The sequence below is a fragment of the Anopheles marshallii genome, chromosome 2, assembly GCF_943734725.1.
Source record: "Anopheles marshallii chromosome 2, idAnoMarsDA_429_01, whole genome shotgun sequence".
Classification (NCBI taxonomy): domain Eukaryota; kingdom Metazoa; phylum Arthropoda; class Insecta; order Diptera; family Culicidae; genus Anopheles; species Anopheles marshallii.
Window position 1 is genome coordinate 73,108,039 of NC_071326.1, and position 17,944 is coordinate 73,125,982.

Sequence of the window (17,944 nt, forward strand, 5' to 3'; positions counted from 1 at the left end):
CTATGTTATTGATGTGTATAGAGTTACTCTAAACGATATACATCGAAATAATTATTTTACAGTCATATCTATTTTTATTGTATGTGCACAGAGCACGAACGATATACATCGAAATAATTATTTTACAGTCATATCTATATTTATTGTATGTGCACAGAGTAGCTATTGGGGCAGAGGGGTAAGGGCCTCGGTTTCTCACACGTCAGTTCCGGGATCAAATCCCAGCCAGATCGTTTGTCCTGTATAGAAAAGCTCAAAGCAGGCTGTATTGGTGTTGCAACAATAACAACCTTAAGAGGTCTAGGCCTGCCATATCTGACTTTCTTTGACTTTATTTACTCGTACCTAGATGGGGTGGGATTTTGGTTCGGTCCATTCGTGTGAAGACCAGCGCCGCTGCCAAATACTAGTATAGTATATTAGTGTACACATATAAGGTGGGAATGCCTTGTACCATTTGTAATACACTCAACACAAGCGGTGTTGATAGTACGCCAAAAGCCGTCATATTGGATATTAAAGTAATACATAAAGGATTCCCGCTGGAAGATTCCACTAGAAGATTCCATTCCAATATTAAATTAAAAATGATTAAACTATTTCATATCAAACGAACAAAATGGCTCTTTGAGGTTCATTTAAGTGATAAAGCCTTATATCGAAGGATTTAAATGTTCAGGGTTTAAGTAAAATTTTAGTAAGCCTAAATTGATTTCAAAACTCCGTTTGCAATCTTAAGCCCCTTGCCTTTTTCCGAATAGAAAATGTTCGAAAAATACATGCCATTTAATATTAACCTCTTATTCTACACTTACTTTTTGTTTAAATGAATTGACCTACACCCAAAAATAATCGGGTGCAATAATCCAATACGAAACGTTCATCCTCTGGCCGGAAATTATTTATCAGTTTCGCCCAATTTCGATTCCCCTAGCAGGTATAGTCGATTAAGGAGTCGCATTCGGTTTATTATCCGAATTTCTATTCCCTCGCCCTAGCGCTAGCCCTAAAGAGCCAAAATCAAACAGTAGCACTAAACATGCAAACAAACAGCACCACAGAAACAAGGCAAATTGAGCAACCAGAATGAAGAAAAACAACCATCACCGGAGGACGAGGTTATTAAATATTTAAGGCAACAAACCAGGAAGCTGATGATGCCCAAAACTTCTTTCCGGATTCCCAACTGGGAAGGTGTGAAGTTGGTTCCCGGCCACTCTGGGCCACGAACCACGACGCGACAACAGACGATGTCCTTGGTGCGCATGTCTTCCTTCGATGTCGAAGCGACGTTTCGCCCTAACTCTCCCTCCTTCCACCCCACCATCAGAACGGTCTCGCATCGGCCGTTTAGAAACGTAACGTGCAAATTACGTTACGTTCGTTCGATACGCAGTGCTAGCGCAGCCGTGGCCCCACAGCCTTAACAAACTGCCCTGGGAAGGTATTTCATCGACCAGCAAACCCCGACGCGTACAATTTCCAATTCATTTTCAGGCATGCGAGAAAAGAACACAACGCACGACCTCTGCCGTACGGTGTGGCCGTAGAATGAATGGTGTTTTAAGCTTAATAAAGAACCACGATAAAAGTAGGCAACTCGTGCATGAATATTCAATTACTCTTTTGCTTGCGAATGACGCAAAATCCTGACCGAAGGCTGATATTTCGAAGCGTGAGAGAGAGACAGCCAGGACGGTGTTGCTCGTTGAAGAACTGGTGACCGTTTTCGGCAGGTGTACAACAAATAAAACTATCAACAAGAAGAGCGCACAGAGAACCATGCAGCTGAAATTGTTAGTGGTTAATAAACATTCAGTGGGAATTTGAGTTTGAGTGGTTATTTAGTATGTATCTTTGGGGATGTGCTGTTGTGTTGTGGATTGTAAGGATGACGTGGGGAACAGCAAGGACTACCCCGAACGACATTCTCTTATTTGGTATTCAGACATTCTTTCTACACCTTATTGAATTGCATAATTTATGTAAACATAACTTCAACAGTAATAACAGCTTTAATGCTAGCAACACGGCTTAAATGTTTTTTTGGAAAAGAAAGGAAAATAACTTAAGAGTTTCGATTAAATCCAATATTTTATGAATATTTTCAAATCATCTAGATCTTTTCTATCATATAGTAGTTAACTTGACATGTTTTTTTTACAAGTAGCCATATAGTCAATCCTAATTAATGGGACCGATCTAGACAAGAGTCACTTCCCCACCTTCGATTTCTTCCACCGAGCGCCAAGATATAAGACTTGATGCATTGAAATACCCCTGTTATTAATTGACGCCCCTATTAAAAATTATGCAAATAGTAATCTGAGCATCTTCTTTCAAACAATAAATACCCGTTCAGTGTGTAATCTACTATAGGGCCCTTATTTCAAGAGGTATCATAAGGAATGATTGACTATCGACCAGTAACGGTGTAATTCGTCACAGGAACGCTTTACGCAGGTCTAGACAGATTAGAAAATGATTATATTAATTTATTTTAAATAAGTCATTTTTACACTTTGTTTAATTTATTAAAGCAACGCATAATTATTGTTCATTCTTTGGCACTAGAATGTCTGGAAGTATTGGGCTATTAATTACCAGCACTTTAATTACCTATAATATTTCCGACATACAATTGATACCAGTTGTCTTCCAACGACAGAGCACAATGGGTCGTTGCTAGGATGGCATGTCTACCATTACACACTTAACATCAAACAACCATGCAACTAGCTAATTAACTTGCTTCAACTATTTCTATCACATAGACTAAAATTGAACATTTTTTTCCAAATTATCTCATTTTAATGTACGAAAATAATATTCTTAATAGCAACATCAATTTAAGTAATAAATATTCCACTCCTAGTTATATTGCTTAAACTTTTGCTAGTTCACGGTTAGTTAGTCTCCAATAATTGTTACGCACTATTCAGCTATGGGTAAATAAAGTTTAAGAATCCTAGAAATAGCAGGCCTTGACCTCTTGAGGTTGTTATTCCGATGAAAAACAAGAAGTCTCCAATAAATAAATAATCAATTAGCTAAAATTGTATTCATAGTCGAAGCGGATATAATTTGATATTTTAATTAAAACCGTACATATTGTTGAACCGTGAGTTGCTTAATTTATTACTAGACTAGGCTGGAGAAATATTACAGAAGATATATTTGAATTGATGCATTATCTCAATATAACTTCTGCAGACGGTATGATGAATTGATGAATCGATGAATGATTTGTCATATCTTCTGTAGTGATGCTGATCATTTCAAAGTGAGCTCATGTAACTAGCAGTAGCTTAATTTATTAAACAATTTTGAAGTATTTATTATATTATTCTACTTCGCACGAAATGTTTCAAAAAACTTTTATAATAATCATGAAACTCTACATCATTATGTTGCAGATTGGAATGGTGTGGCCAGTAAAATAATATTAAGACAAGATTTGAAGGTTATTGCGTCAACATAAATGAAAAAGAAAATTTTAATTCTATTTTTTTTTAAATCAGCATCACACTTCTTTTCCAACATAAGGTAAATAAAAAAAGACATTTGTATTTTCAGGTTCTTATGAGAAATATCATAAAAACAGTTACATTTTTTCTCGGAATGTTGTAATAACAAACACAACAGCTGTTCTTCCAAGCTCAATCAACAATTCAATCTTTTTTCGTTAAAACGGTACTGCCTTTTCGACCAAAATAACCAATCGAATGCAAAATAAATAAAAACATCCGAAATTTATAAAAAATATATAATAATAATGCCACAAAAGATTTACGAATCAAATGTGTGTCGCCAAACTGCATCCACACGAATCCAATTTTAGCTTAACAAAATATAGCAAACATTTGAACAAGATGTTGTAATATTTGCGTACTTCAAATGTTAGGCCACGCCTTCCAGCGGAGCCGAACAACGAAAAGCTGCACCAGGGAAACCGATCGATATGCGCTGTACAGCGAAACTCCTATTCAGAAGGGGTTTGCCTAATTAGGATTCATCAAGCATTGTTGAAGGATATTAACCCTTGAGTGTTCATAGAACCAGCGGCGTGATGTGTATTCTTTGCGGTATTGTAGTTTATTGTGCGTAGGGAAGGAGGTTAGGAATGTTCTTCGATCGGAATTGTATTCAACAATTTTGGAAAAGATTATTTATTTATTGTAAAATAGTAGTTGAACACATATATTCAACAATGCTTCAGCATAGCTGATGAGTGATTAGTATACACCTTGCACAGTTACAGGTACACAACCCGTGCACCAGTAATTATGCAGCCATCATTTCTGATCCGGCTCGATGGAACTCCTTTATACATACACACCCACTCACGAACGTTACCCAGTGAATAGGACGCAGGGAAAAAAAAGTTGGCCAACCATTCTTGTCAACTTATCGTCATAACAATGCCCTTACAATAGTAATCATCGCAACACACATCGCAAAAGTGAGCAAGAAATCATGCTTAGAAGACTAACACAAACGTCCCTTCGTCGTGTCGTGTCGTGGGACGGGATGAGCGCCCAACAGCGCCTCATCAAACCATCCCAATGATACTGGCTACCTTCTCGGGGCTATGCAGAAAAAATCGATCCCGCCAAACCCGTTCGCTATTCGCTGGTTGTGACAGAGGGTCTTTGCGGTTACAACTACCCCATTGTTGTACACACCCGCCCCTGCACAGTGAGGCAAGATTTCAAAGTTTCTTTACACGCGTTGTCACGACCACGAGCGTAGTAGGCGCTTGGTATGCACTAAAAGACCACTAGAAGCCGCGCGTTCCGCTCCGACGTCCTGACACCCGAAGGGAGTCGGAAAGCTGTCATCACTGTCACATTGCTTTGGAACCTCGGCAGTCAGTATCGGACAAGCCCTCGGAATCATTTCGATCGTTAACAAGCGCTTCGCGACGACACCGATCGATAGCGTAACGCACACCGTAACGCATCCTGAACGGAGCACAATCGTGCCGAAACTATCAAGATTGACAAATTGAAAAAAGTAAGTATCGTTCCCTCTCTATCTCTCATTCGTGACAGACCCCATTCATGAGCTCCGTAAACTGTCAGAAAAGGAGGTTATCTTGAACGTTTTGACGGTCCGCTTTATTATTGCTGCCGTAATGGTCGATGGCCAAACACTTTCCCATCGATACGATCGATAAAAAAAACGGGAACTGATTCATCCGAAAGGGTGGGTACATCATTTTGCGGCTCAGAGGCTTAATGTGTTGGAGTGCGACATGTCAAAGGGAAGAAAAAAAACACAGAATATTTCATTGAAATGAATTGGCCCGTGGGCGGGAGGTCAAAGGTGTGCGAACGCGAAACATTCCATCGAACGAAGGAAAAAAAGGCAGCGAAATCACGGTGTGTCTGGTGTGGAAAGAGGTTAGTGTCATCACATCGTTAGCAACACCGCTCAAAACGCACATGTTGGCTTTGTTAGTGCTAGACGACCGTAGGAAAACAGTCATTACATTCGTTTCCGTTCGTAATATAAGTTTTTTTTTCTTCGTCTCTCTTTTCTGTGTGCTGCATTACCGGGACATAAAACATCCACATTCCTTAAAATGTTGGAATTTTTATCGCCGTATGTTGTTTGTCCCTGCTATTTTTTTGTCTTCGACCATTACACCCTTGAAGATCCTTCGTGCTAATAAATTCCTCTCTATGATGTTGACAGTGAGTGTGTGAAGTGTGAAAAATATTTGGCAAAAAAAAACGAACCAACCAACCAACCATCACCATCAATTCTAGGCAACGTCCGTCGTACAGTAATAATAGCTCCAAACCGAGGGCCACAAATATCAGCGAAATGAAAACGGGTTACGAAATTTGATGCATCCTCTGTACCAAATAAAACATCCACTGCAATAGAAAGGAACATTGAAAGGAAAGCAGTAGTCAACAGTGGAAAACGACAACACAACAACCGTCAACAGCACAGCCTCATCCGTAGGCGGTTTATTTTTGTAAGATTAACTATTTCTCAGCACGCTTTACTTGTAATGCCAGGTCTCTCGGTTTACCTGAGTGCGTCTTCCCTTACACGTCTAATCCTCCCCGTGTGCGAGAGACTTAATAGCATCCTTTTATACATTTTTCCTGTACCACCATCGCCTAACTTACCACCGTACGCTCACGGTGTACGGTGATGTGTGCGTAGAAGTGTAATGGTTTTTTTTTTTTTGCTTTGCTTTTCATACATCCTTCGGTAAAGGTTTTAACGCTTTTAAATGCTCATTGTCCCAAAAACAGACATCTTGACAAGATTGCCTTTGATTTGTGTTTTGTTTACAATGTTCACACCTTCTTCGTTTTCCAATTCCAGTTGATGCCGTGAGATGAGATGATATTATTCTTATTTTTTTAATCCTTTATTTCTCTCTACCTCCCTCTCTCTCTCTCTGCGTGTGCGTTCGCACACTGTCACTTTCGCCGTTTGCTAGCATTCCTGCTCGCGTTCGCGTAGCAAACGGAGGAGCAGGCCATGAAGCGTACGTGTCACGTGTTGAAAAGAAATGGCAAAGAAGAGTCCTTAAAGTATGCCAATGGTATCGTTCCAGGAAGTGGACTGTGTGGCACTGGAGAGGAAGAACGGCAATTCCCGAGGAATGCCCGATATTCGCACCCGTTTCCCGGTGCGTTCCGTTTCGTAGTACCGGGCAAGGGTAGAGAAATTTGATACTGCACCTCCTGTTTCCATCCCACGAACCCCATCACAGTGCGTGCCAGCAAACCGCAAACTATTCAATCGTATCCTTGTGCCGTTCTTTCCGGGTGCCTTTTCCGTTCCTGCCAGAGTGCTTCCTTTCCTTCCCTTGCCGCAAACGGTTCGTCGTCTGCGCGCCAAGCTGAAAGAAAAAAGCATCCAGCCTGATGCACCAACTGATCATTTGTTGTAATGCGGTGCTACCGTGCGGCTGTGTTTTTGGAAGTCTATTCTAGGGTAAGGGTATTCGCAGAATCCACTTAATCCACTTAACAAACTGCTTTGAATCAGCGTCCACAACAACAAATCAGCACCCGGAGCTAGCAAACCAAACGCTGTTGACAGGCTCGCAACAACAAATTGGACGGATGAGTGAAAAAGGCACACCAAGGCACCGGGTTTTCCTGGAAATGCTTTCCTTTTCGCAACTCGACAATAGGATTTTCGTCTAATCCTAGCCTTAAGTGAACAGCTTACACGAGGTGTCAGGTTGGGATGCGACGTGAGTGAAACGGTTCAAGTGTTTGTTGTGTTGGGCGTGAAAAAGTGACCAACGGATTTGTAATAATTTTCCTGGAACACTCCTACCGGGCACTCTAATAACGAATGTCAGTTTGAGGTCAATGCCAAAGCTTGAAAAGGATATTCCATATAATATCGTGCAGGAATACAGGGATTTAATAAGATTGCAATTAACAATAGAATTTTTTTTTTTTACCGGAATTGCGCTTTAAATTCTTTTAAGTCTCGTTTTGAAATGTCTATGGCTAAGCGCTAAAGACGAGGCAACGCGTCGCTTTGTTCCATGTTATTTCAATGGTGTTGCTATAATTCAAAACCATTATGTGGTAATTATGTGATATTCGCACACAAACATGCCCCTCACAAAAGAAACATCGCTGTGGTAACACTCTTTCACGAAAATGTGTTCCATGCCATGTATGCCATCTCAGGGACGTGAAAAGAAGCTTACGACTATGTCTCGTTTCTATCCATTAATTAGCCTTCGTGCTTCGCGAGGTGAAAATGGTGTTCCTTCTCGCTGCCGGTTTGGTTTTACTTTCCCTTCATATGCATATTAGCATCACCAAAACCTAGCCATGGAAGACAATGCGCGGTTGTCGACTTTCAGGATCCCCAGGACATTTGGAATTGCAGTTGTACGTAGTGGTACCGAGCGGTAGTACAAGTGCGCAGCAGATTAACCCACTTTATTAGCGGCAGTTGGTCTCGGTTCTTATACCGTACTACCCATTTCCTGTGTCTAGCATCCGACATACCGAAGGAGTAAAGTTCTGGAAAAAGAGAGAGAAAGAGAGAGAGACTCAAAATATGAACCTCGTGACTTCCAGGTGCATGGCATGCCACGTTAAAAAGGCTAGAAAGTATAGGTCATGGAGGCAAAGAGGTACGTAGATATGCACCAGGAACCAGGAAATCCCAAGAGAGGTACGTGTTCCTGAAGTCATTCCTTCACACGTTGGTGGCTTCAAGCCCACTGCCCATGAACATGTCTCTATTCCGCATAATTCCAACCAATGTCTGGATGAGAATGTTCGAACGGCAGAGTGTACCGCAGAAAAAAAAATCATCACCAGTTATCAAGATCCGCAAAGCGTAAGATGTCCAATGGAGCCAACTATTAGTGTCTATAATCACGTAATAATCGCGGAAAGGTAAACAGCAACTATCGGGATAGAAGGGAGGCGTTGTGAGTGCGAGAAAAATAACCTCTTTACGGTAAGTGTGAGCAGATAGGAGCTAGCTGAAGCCTGCTTAGATGGATTTTCCTAAGCTTGTGAGATGCATCGCACCGTAATGATATGAGCAAAACGAAAACAAGGAGCAAAATAACAGCTACTCAACGCTAGCCACGCCGGAACCCGCCCCGGCTCGTCTCTTCTATGCCCGTAACATCATCTGGCAGCATCCAACGCGCGAACCGTCTCAACCTAGCTCCATCGGCAAAACGGCCAGGGTATGAAAGGCCGAGTGCTTCCTCATCACCTTTCACCCACCAACCCGACAACACCGACTGCATTCGAAGCCAATGTACTGATAACAATGACTAAAAGGTACAACCCTACCAGGAATGCACAAGTATTAGTGGATGTACGGGTGCGTGTATGTGTGTGTGTGTGTATGTGCAGGATTGGAATGTTCCTATACTTTTAGCACACCATCTCTCTATCTACAACCCCCCCCCCCCCCCTCTCCCGCTTTCCCCTCCTCACCCCACTCACCTCATCCATCCTTTTACCCTTTCCCAACAGCACCTCTCCATCCGACGTTTGGATCCAGGGTTTAGGGGATCCGGGGTTCTGCCCTTTTCCTTCCCGGTCTTTTTTTTGCCTTTTCATCGTCATCGTCAAACGGTTCCATTTGTTTGTTTTATTTCACACTGTAAATTTTTGGCTTTATTATTTACGTGCGCACAGAAGAATATCATATACACCGTTTCCCTTACCGCCCTTACCCATCCTGTTCCTTTTGGTACTTTCCGTTGAAATCTGCTCTGATTCGGCTTTCTGCTCTTGCTGTACCCTTCGTTTCGCCGTTGGTTCTATCTCTCTGATTCTCTTGCACACGCTTACTTTATGGTATTTGTTTGTTTTTTTTTTTTGCACTAGGATTTCAGGCTCCTATTACATTTACAGGTTTTTATGTGAGTTTTTCTTAAAGTTATAGTAAAAGTCATATAACGAGCACAACACATTGCAAGAAGTATTAAAAATGCTTAGAAAATCAAATTATAGCATGTATAGGGTTGGTCATGAGTATTAATTGATGTGTTATAAGATTTACGATTTTGTACAGTTAAAATCTATTTTTATCGTAATGACTCATATTAGAATCCCAAAGAGATTGTATAACATCAAGATAAGTTAAGCGACGTGAAGCAATCGCGCAATCTGCACTAATGATTAATATGCCGTCGGTAAACTAATCGTCATTTGCTACTGAAACCGAAATGCATGTGGAACTGTGTTTTTTTAACACAAAATTTGTAACATTTTTATAGAGTGGTGCAATTCCATTTTTTTTAATATAACTCTATTTAATGATTATTACAGTATTTGTCCCGATAACAACTGGATAATCCAGCCTGGCCCATTTGACCAGTTTATTGTTTCGTTTCGAATGATTGAATGGTAGTAATAATTGTTAATTATTCTAGTGCTTTTATGTTCAGAATAAAACAGATCTCACCTTAGTAATTTGTGCTCTCGATTAGTGACTACTATAGGCGTTGGGTGCAACATTTGAGCCAATTGGGATGAGCTGATTGATAGAACCGATTTCTACATTGCGCGCCCAACACGCATATTCCTTGTTGTTCGCCATTTTATAGCACTTGACACATTAACCCGCACGCCTGGATTTATCATAATTTATTCTTAATAAGCCCTGTCTCACTGGGCTAATTAATTCCGCAAAAAAAACCGGAGCATTCTTCTTCCATGGCCGTCGCACAGCCAACTACGGCAAACAAACAAAAAAACACACACACATCCAACCAACTCGTTAAGGAATGATGAAATGCAGCCGTTTACAGCCGGCTAAACACGTAGAATGAACCTGGCTCGGTTGGGTATGGCTGAGGGAGGTAAAAGTGCAGCACATCCCACGTACTATTCACACTCACGCGTTTCCTCTCGTTTCAAGCATTCCTCAGACCCCACGGACTCCAAGAACTCGATTGTTGCGCTTATCCTCTCTGGCTGAGCCGTGCTGTGCATATCCTTTTCCAACATTCCACAGTGTTTGTTCAGCGCTCTCGCGCTTCGCAAATAGGCTTAGTCGTTTTCGGGAAGAGGATACCGATTTTTTTACAGGTCGATCAAAGAGTATCCCAAAGTGTCAGGATGAAATCTAGCAGTTTAAGAATAACAATATTGTGAAGAATCCAGAAATCTTATATTTTCAATAAATTGTGAGACGGAATGGATCTCACGACATTCCGAATTACAATTGGATCACATTAATCGCTTCATTCAATTCAATCAATTCATTACAGTGTGTACCCTCCCGACCGCGTATGATCAATGTAGGCTGTGTGCAAAACTTGTTTTCACTACTTCTACGGAGAGTTGGGTTTCCATGGTAGCTACCAGCGTACAAAATGAAAAGAACAACGAAGAGAGGTAATTAGAACGCTCAAAAGTAGCCACAAGACTCGTTTACAACCTCACTATTGGCTGCCCTCGGACAGCTCATAGGACACCGAAAAAGCAAACAAACTCCCATCAAAAAAAGTTATGCGACATGCAGTGATGCGCCCGGTGCAGCATCCTGCCCATGCAGTACGGTTAATGTCGCACGATATGAGTTCGAAGCGATCCTGTGACGCAGGAACTGTGTCACGCGACACTGTGGTATGCAATTGTGCAAATGAACGTAGTGCTGCCTTACGAGCGGCAGGTACTCATGAGAAACGTGCGAAATTAGCCACGAATCAGGTAGGCCAGTAATTTTTCTCTCTCGGCGTTTAGCGGTTTTTTATGAGTGTTTGCGAAGAGCGCGTTGGCATTCTTCAGAGATACATTTTGGAAAACGTTTAGGATCTAAACGTTGCACACTTTGAAATTCTATCAAATTGTATTGAACTAGTTAGATAATTCCCAATGTTAAATAAAATAAGCACGTATAAATCCTTAAATATGAACAAATATGTAAAAAATCATATGAAATATGCTCAATTACGACAAGCAACTAGAAAATAAAGTTGTAAATTGATTAATAAAAGTAATTAGAAGTGATTCAAACATTGAATAATAAAATCAAAACAAGAAATAAGTAAGTAAAATGACCTGAACAAACAACAGCGGATTTCCTCTTTGGGAGATTTTTTTCTGTTGTTTATAATAAATTATATAGAATGGAGGCGGCTCGATGGTGTATTGGTACCGGCACCGGTCTTCACACGACGGGGCCGGTAAAAAAATCCCATCCGGACGAAACCTCCGTACGCAAGACTGACTATCTAGCTACGGGTAAATAACGGCAAAGAGCACCAGAAATGGCAGACCTCTTGAGTTTGTTGTGCGCATGAAGAAGAAGAATAGAATAATGATTAAAAAATTAGATAATAAGCTTCATGTAACTAATTGTTAATTTGATGTACCGCTGGGCAGGAAATCTCTCAGCAAAACATGAAAGAAGCACATATTATGATAGCGGTTGCTCCTATCTGAATGCATGGCAAGAACTATATAGTCATATAATATATAAATTTTCAAATATTTTACAATTAACTTTGTTTAATAAGTTTGAAACCATAAATTCTTCAATTTATTGCGTTCTTTAAGGTAACGAATTCGAAACACTCAACTAATAAACCGAAATAAATGAACTGTTTCGCCCATTATCACTAGTACAATGGTATCTGTTAGAAGGAATTTACTCCAGAAAGAAACAATTTTTTATAACACGATTATCTCAATCTTGATTAATTAAATTATGGTTTTGTTTTCTTACGCTTGATGCGATTTCTTAATTACTTTTGTCTCATTTGTTACCGTTAGCATTCAATATATTAACGTAACTAAACAATCGTCTGCTCCATTAGGCTAAAATTTATTCTTTTCAATAGAATTGTTCGCTTTGAAAGTTTGGGGTCTTAATTAAGAGCGAAATAGTTAACATCTCTTAAAACTAGAATATTTTTGTATGCTTACTGCATGACTTTTTTTAACGTAACTGTTTAATTTCAGTAATTATGTGTAATGAGATTAAGTGCTCTCCACAATGATGTAATTTGATAATACATACAACATCACTATTAATGTCACATAATAACAATGCCAAAATATAAGAGTAAGGCCGTGGCAGGTGCCAATACCGCTAAGCTACCGGGCGCCCCCACATATGTTTGGTGTTTGCCATCCCCACGGAACTACACATTTCAAACAGTGATAAGAATGATGCACCTAAAGTAAATTGAACTTTTTCTTTATATTATTCGAGAAGAACGGCCAAGCCGTATTGCTTATAACGAAAGGAAGCTTAATTTAAGATACAATTAATGTTCGTTTGAATATATTTCCTTCTCCAAACAGATTCAAGTTTCAGTCCAACAGAGAAAGCTCACCTTATCCCGGGTAATAGGAATATATTTGAAATAAAAAAAAAAAATTATTCACAAGTAATCCTTTAAAAAAATATGCAAAAGAGATTTTAACAAATAATGTATAGATAAAAGATATCTTCATGTCAATTACATGATCAACAGTAAGGTAACAGAAGTCTCTGTATAATTTTAGGAACTTATTCGATATATTAGGATTTAGGACTTAGGGATTTATTAGACAAAAGTGTCGCTAAAAATTTTTCAAGACTTCTTAGTCGAAAGATGGAAAGGAACATCAAACCATAGTTAATATTGCTAACATTGATTAAGTCAATTTGTGTGCATTGCGATTTATTTTACTAAATTGTTGTTGTTAATTGATTTAAAATGATTAAATTGTTCAATTTGAGATTATTTGTTGCTTTGTAATGAGACAAGCGAATCTGGTTCGAATTAACGAAAGATTCGAAAACTTGACAGAATATTTGAAAAAGGTTCTGATTTATGTTTAAACGTTTATGTATTAATAAATAACATATATGATACACAGTGAACTCTCACCACTGATAATAAGTTGTTTTTGGGTCCAATATTTGTATTTGAATTTGTCGATTTGTCCAAATCGAACTCTTACTAAATTTTTTAGAAGAAGTCTTCTGCTGTTACATATGAAAGAACTGAAGTAAATAATTGACTGAATCACTTATGTATTGCACATATATTTGAGGAAGATGTGTTTGAAGGTAACTAATTAGAATCAGTTTGCGTCTACTTACTGTTGGCCGACTGTGCCGAATGTAGCTGCAACGATCCACCGCCGGCGGCCGCACTGGCAATGTTGTGGGGCAGAAAGGCGGCCGCGACGGCAGCGTGTGCGTTAAAGTACGCCATCCGCGATGCCGCAGCCATCTGCATCTGGTGCGGGTCGGCACATCCGGCGGCGGCGGCCGCTGCCGCAAACGATGCCTGCCCGACGGTGGTCGGATACAGTGACGGTGTGACCGCCGACACGACGCCGCTCGGGCGCGTCGACTCGCCACTGCTGCTCAGCCCCAGCAGCTCCTGGATCGCGAACGGCGACCGCTGCGGCATGGTCTGTACCGGACGGTGAAGGGCCGCGGCCGCTGCTGCTGCTGCCGCCGCTGCGGCCGGTGCGGTAACGTGTATCGTTTCGGTTCGGGGCAAGGGCTCCAGATTCATTCTTCGCACCGCGGACCGCTTTCTCCGATGGGCGATGAGCGCAACGTTCTGCGAGCCGAGTCTTGCTCAATCGGGAACAAAATGGACCAAAAACGAACGCCTCTTCCCTAGTATTGTGTATGTGTGTGTTGTTTTTTTGTGGAACTACTCGCCTAGAAGAACCGAAGGACACGGTCGAATCGGGACCACTACCACACCAACACTGTTGAAGCTTATTACGTTGCTGACGGAACGACTACTTTGCGCTACACATTGTTTGCCTTTCGGATTTCTTTTGCTGCTCAGTTATTCGGAACTGGAGCAATCAATGCTATCGCGAAACTCGTTTCGCAAGGCCTGGTGCTGGTCGAGCACTTCGAGGGGGCCTATTTATTTGGGAGAATCATCAGGATGATGGGTGATTTGTTGGAAATATATGATTGCCGTTTGTTGGCGCCCAATGACGCGGTACGCCAGTGCGCGTCCAGGATACTAATGGCTGATGGCCAATACATTATTCTATACCGAAACTATTTGTGGACATCATCACACTTCCATTCACCACAGCTTGCGCATTCATCACACGGTTAATAGTTACACTAAAAGCACAAAAACCAGCCAACACACACATACATCATGTGAGAATGTTATCATTATTTAATTCACACGCACGTAAGGACTCTTAATTGCCGTGTGAGTATGTGTGTGTGTGTTTCTGTCTAACACTTCGCCACTGACGACATTATCATCACTCGCTAGATGGTGTCGAACGTTACAGGTTGGCGTGCTGCATTCAACTACCAAGCGAAGAGCAGAAAAAACAAACACACCATCGCAAAGTATCACACGCAAAACAACGCGGCACCGACAACGCAAACGACGCTACCCCGTGCGATTGTACGCGGCAAGCAAAACACCAGCGAAACGAGCGTAACACTACTTCATCTCGTGTCGAGTACAAGCGCGATTGAAATCCTAACGTGAAATGTGAACTGCAATGAGCCCACGCCGCGACCGAGATGATGACGGCCCTGATGATGCTTTTGTGCGTAGCGTGTGTTTCTGGGGTGGAAATGCATGACTTCGGGCCAGCGAGATCGGATTTTAGAGCGAGAACGTTACGAAACTCGCACGATTTCTCTCGCTCTCTCTTTCTCGCTCGTTCGCTCCTTTGTGCCTTTGTTGCGTTAGTTATCGCCCGCTGTGCTTTACGCTTGCATTACACAGTACATAGCGCCTCCATTATACAGCTCCGCCATTGAGGTCGGGCGAGAAAATGGGCGCGGCTTAACCGAAAAGGGGCGTTTTGAGGATGGAGTTTTCTATGTACAGCTGTACATGCTCAGGCGCTTTTCCCGTTCTGTTTCTATCATGCCGCACGGTCAGCTTGTTACAGTGGATTAGCAGAGAAACTGACTTCGCATAACTGGCGGTGGATGCCACGGCGAGGACGGCAGCCAGGACAACGGACAACGAGCGCCGTAGTATTTTAAACGATGGAGTCGTAAAATCTGTAATTTTATTACTGATTTAACAATGAGAACATGTTAATTAAAACAGTAATTAGTTTGTTATTGATTGGCTGAATCTTGACAGTGGCCGTAGTTGCCGCGCGCGCGCGCACTCTGTCACCCTCTCTCGTTCTCTCTGTTGAACGGGCAATGATGTCCTGCGTGTCGGTGAGGAGATAGCGATAACGATAGCGGTCGATGCTTCGGCTGTAAAGTCGTGTGCCTTCTGCAGGGTGGGCAAATGGTGTTGATGGCTAACTTGCAAGTTGAGGTTGGTGTTGTTTTACTTTCGTTGATCGGTTCCAACACGGTCGGAAATGGTTTTTATTGTTTTAATTCTGCCATTTGCGGACATAATATATCGTCCCCTCTAAGGAACTTTACTAATATATTTGGTTTTATATAGTAATATTTCACTGCAGCAAAGGCTTGCTATGATTCAATAATGTTAAAAGTTGTGCGTGTAGTTTTGGATATGATTTAATATGTTGTTGGACTCATAGTCTGAAGTGATTGAACTGAACAAATGGTAAATTCGACCTTATATACGCAGTGCTGACTATTCGGCCACAGGTAATTAAAGCCGTTCGACATGGTAGGACTAAATTGGCAACGGTTGTGCAGTCAAAGACGAAGTTTTCAATGACACAATTATTAGCCCACGAACAATTTGATTTCTGGTACTTTGATTTATTAGAGCAAGTTATTAAGTTCATGTTTCTTGACGAAGAAGATGTGGCCCGCGAGATATACGGTATCCTATACACGTCGATTTGTAAATACGTGTATTTTAAAATTCAGTAACTTTATTTATTCCCATTAAAACCATTGTATAAGCTGTGATTTTTGTAGGTTTTATTCAAAATGTCGTCCAAAGTGCTAAATACATGTACTAGCGATTAAGACTATATAACTTCAAAGGGCAAACAAGATGTTACACAGCGTTCGACCTACGCAGATTATCGAAAACTACATGTTTTGATACACATCTAATTTCATTTACGATAGGGAATTATATTTAACATATATAATTTCAGTTGTTATTGAAAATTCATACAATTCCCATAAAATTTTGATTTTAAATTAAATTTATTTTGAATTTCTGTTAATTCGTATAACATCAGTCAAAAGAATTTGTAATTGTATATAATTATTATTGATTGTTTATGCTTCATACATTGCCAAACAGTCTCAAAATGAAAACAATAATTGTTTAAATGCAGGTATAAGAACGAATTAGTTTTATAACACCGTTTTCTATTAAAAGTTCAGCTACGAACACTTTTTAGAATTTAGCCGCTCCCCCAGCGATCCCCTGCCATTTTTGAACATCAATCGTCAGTAGCAACTATAGTTGAAGAACTCATCGTTGCTCAAACTAAATTCATCAAAATAAGTCAATTACCGTAACTGTCACGTTTAGAATAATGTCGATAAGACAGTTTTGGTAGTGATTTTTTTATGACATTTTTCTAACTCCCATGCTATTACTATTAAAATTACTTTTTCCCTACTAACTTTCTGTGAATTAACTTTTAGAGACGCTTTGCTACATATTATGCAATTGCTCAACCACTTTACAGACAACCTAATCCACCACACGCTGCTACATCCGCCAACTGGCCGTGCGAACGCGATTTTCAATCACCATAGCAACAAAGAAGCGTTCACCACGGCTAGTGAAGAGTTAGAGTTCTTACTTTTTTATTAATCTCAATTATGTCCCGCACATCTGCGGTCCATTCTCAATCAAACACAAATGGCGGAAATTGTCATTGGACCAATGAAAATAACAAAAAAAGGAAGAATAAAAACGCTACCAAAAAAGAGACACCCCGCGGGTAAAACCATTTCGCATTCGAATCCCAAATCTTGCAATCGACAGATTCTTGCTGGTGAGCCGTTCAGCTACTGACAAGGAGAAGCAGCATGTAGGTTTCTACTGCCGGTTTTTCTCGCTTTTTTTTTTGTGCTACCCACTAAACCTCAAAGCCTGGCGGGGATACGGCTAGCGTCTTGTTCACCCTGTCAGGTCGGCCGGTTGCTTTGCGCTTTTCACACGCGCGGACACAACCCGCCCCGGTTGCCCCTGGTTGGGGTGGGAGATGAAAATTAAACACAAAAATGGCTCGACAAACGCCAGGAGATTTTTCACCGCCACCCGGCATTGTTACTTAGCTCGACAATGATTAAACGGAAGGGATTAGCGAAGCGAATCTTCATCATGCGGGTTTTTTTTTTCTTCACCAGTACGGACATTAACGTCACGGACGAAGGGTACAAGTTGATTTTCAGATTTTCGTTTTTTTTTTTAATTTTTGGCCAACACAGCGCGATAGGAGATTATGTCACAAGCTTCCTAACCAACTGTTTGATGTTGGAAAGAAGTGTGTTTTTTTTTTCTTCGTTCTTCAAAATAAAAATCTTGTTAACATCTCTGCGGGCATTATGTGTG

At 40.8% G+C, this 17,944-nt stretch overlaps 1 protein-coding gene across 1 annotated transcript in view; it reads right to left on the reverse strand.

Annotated features, from left to right (window-relative positions):
* The window catches only part of LOC128719739 (homeobox even-skipped homolog protein 2-like), a 53,478-nt gene extending 39,479 nt beyond the window's left edge, over positions 1-13,999 (reverse strand). The window contains exon 1 of the mRNA XM_053813368.1: positions 13,576-13,999. Within this exon, the coding sequence (XP_053669343.1) occupies positions 13,576-13,999 (424 nt within the window). The remainder of the gene's footprint in view (positions 1-13,575) is intronic.
* Between the last annotated feature and the right edge of the window lie 3,945 nt (positions 14,000-17,944).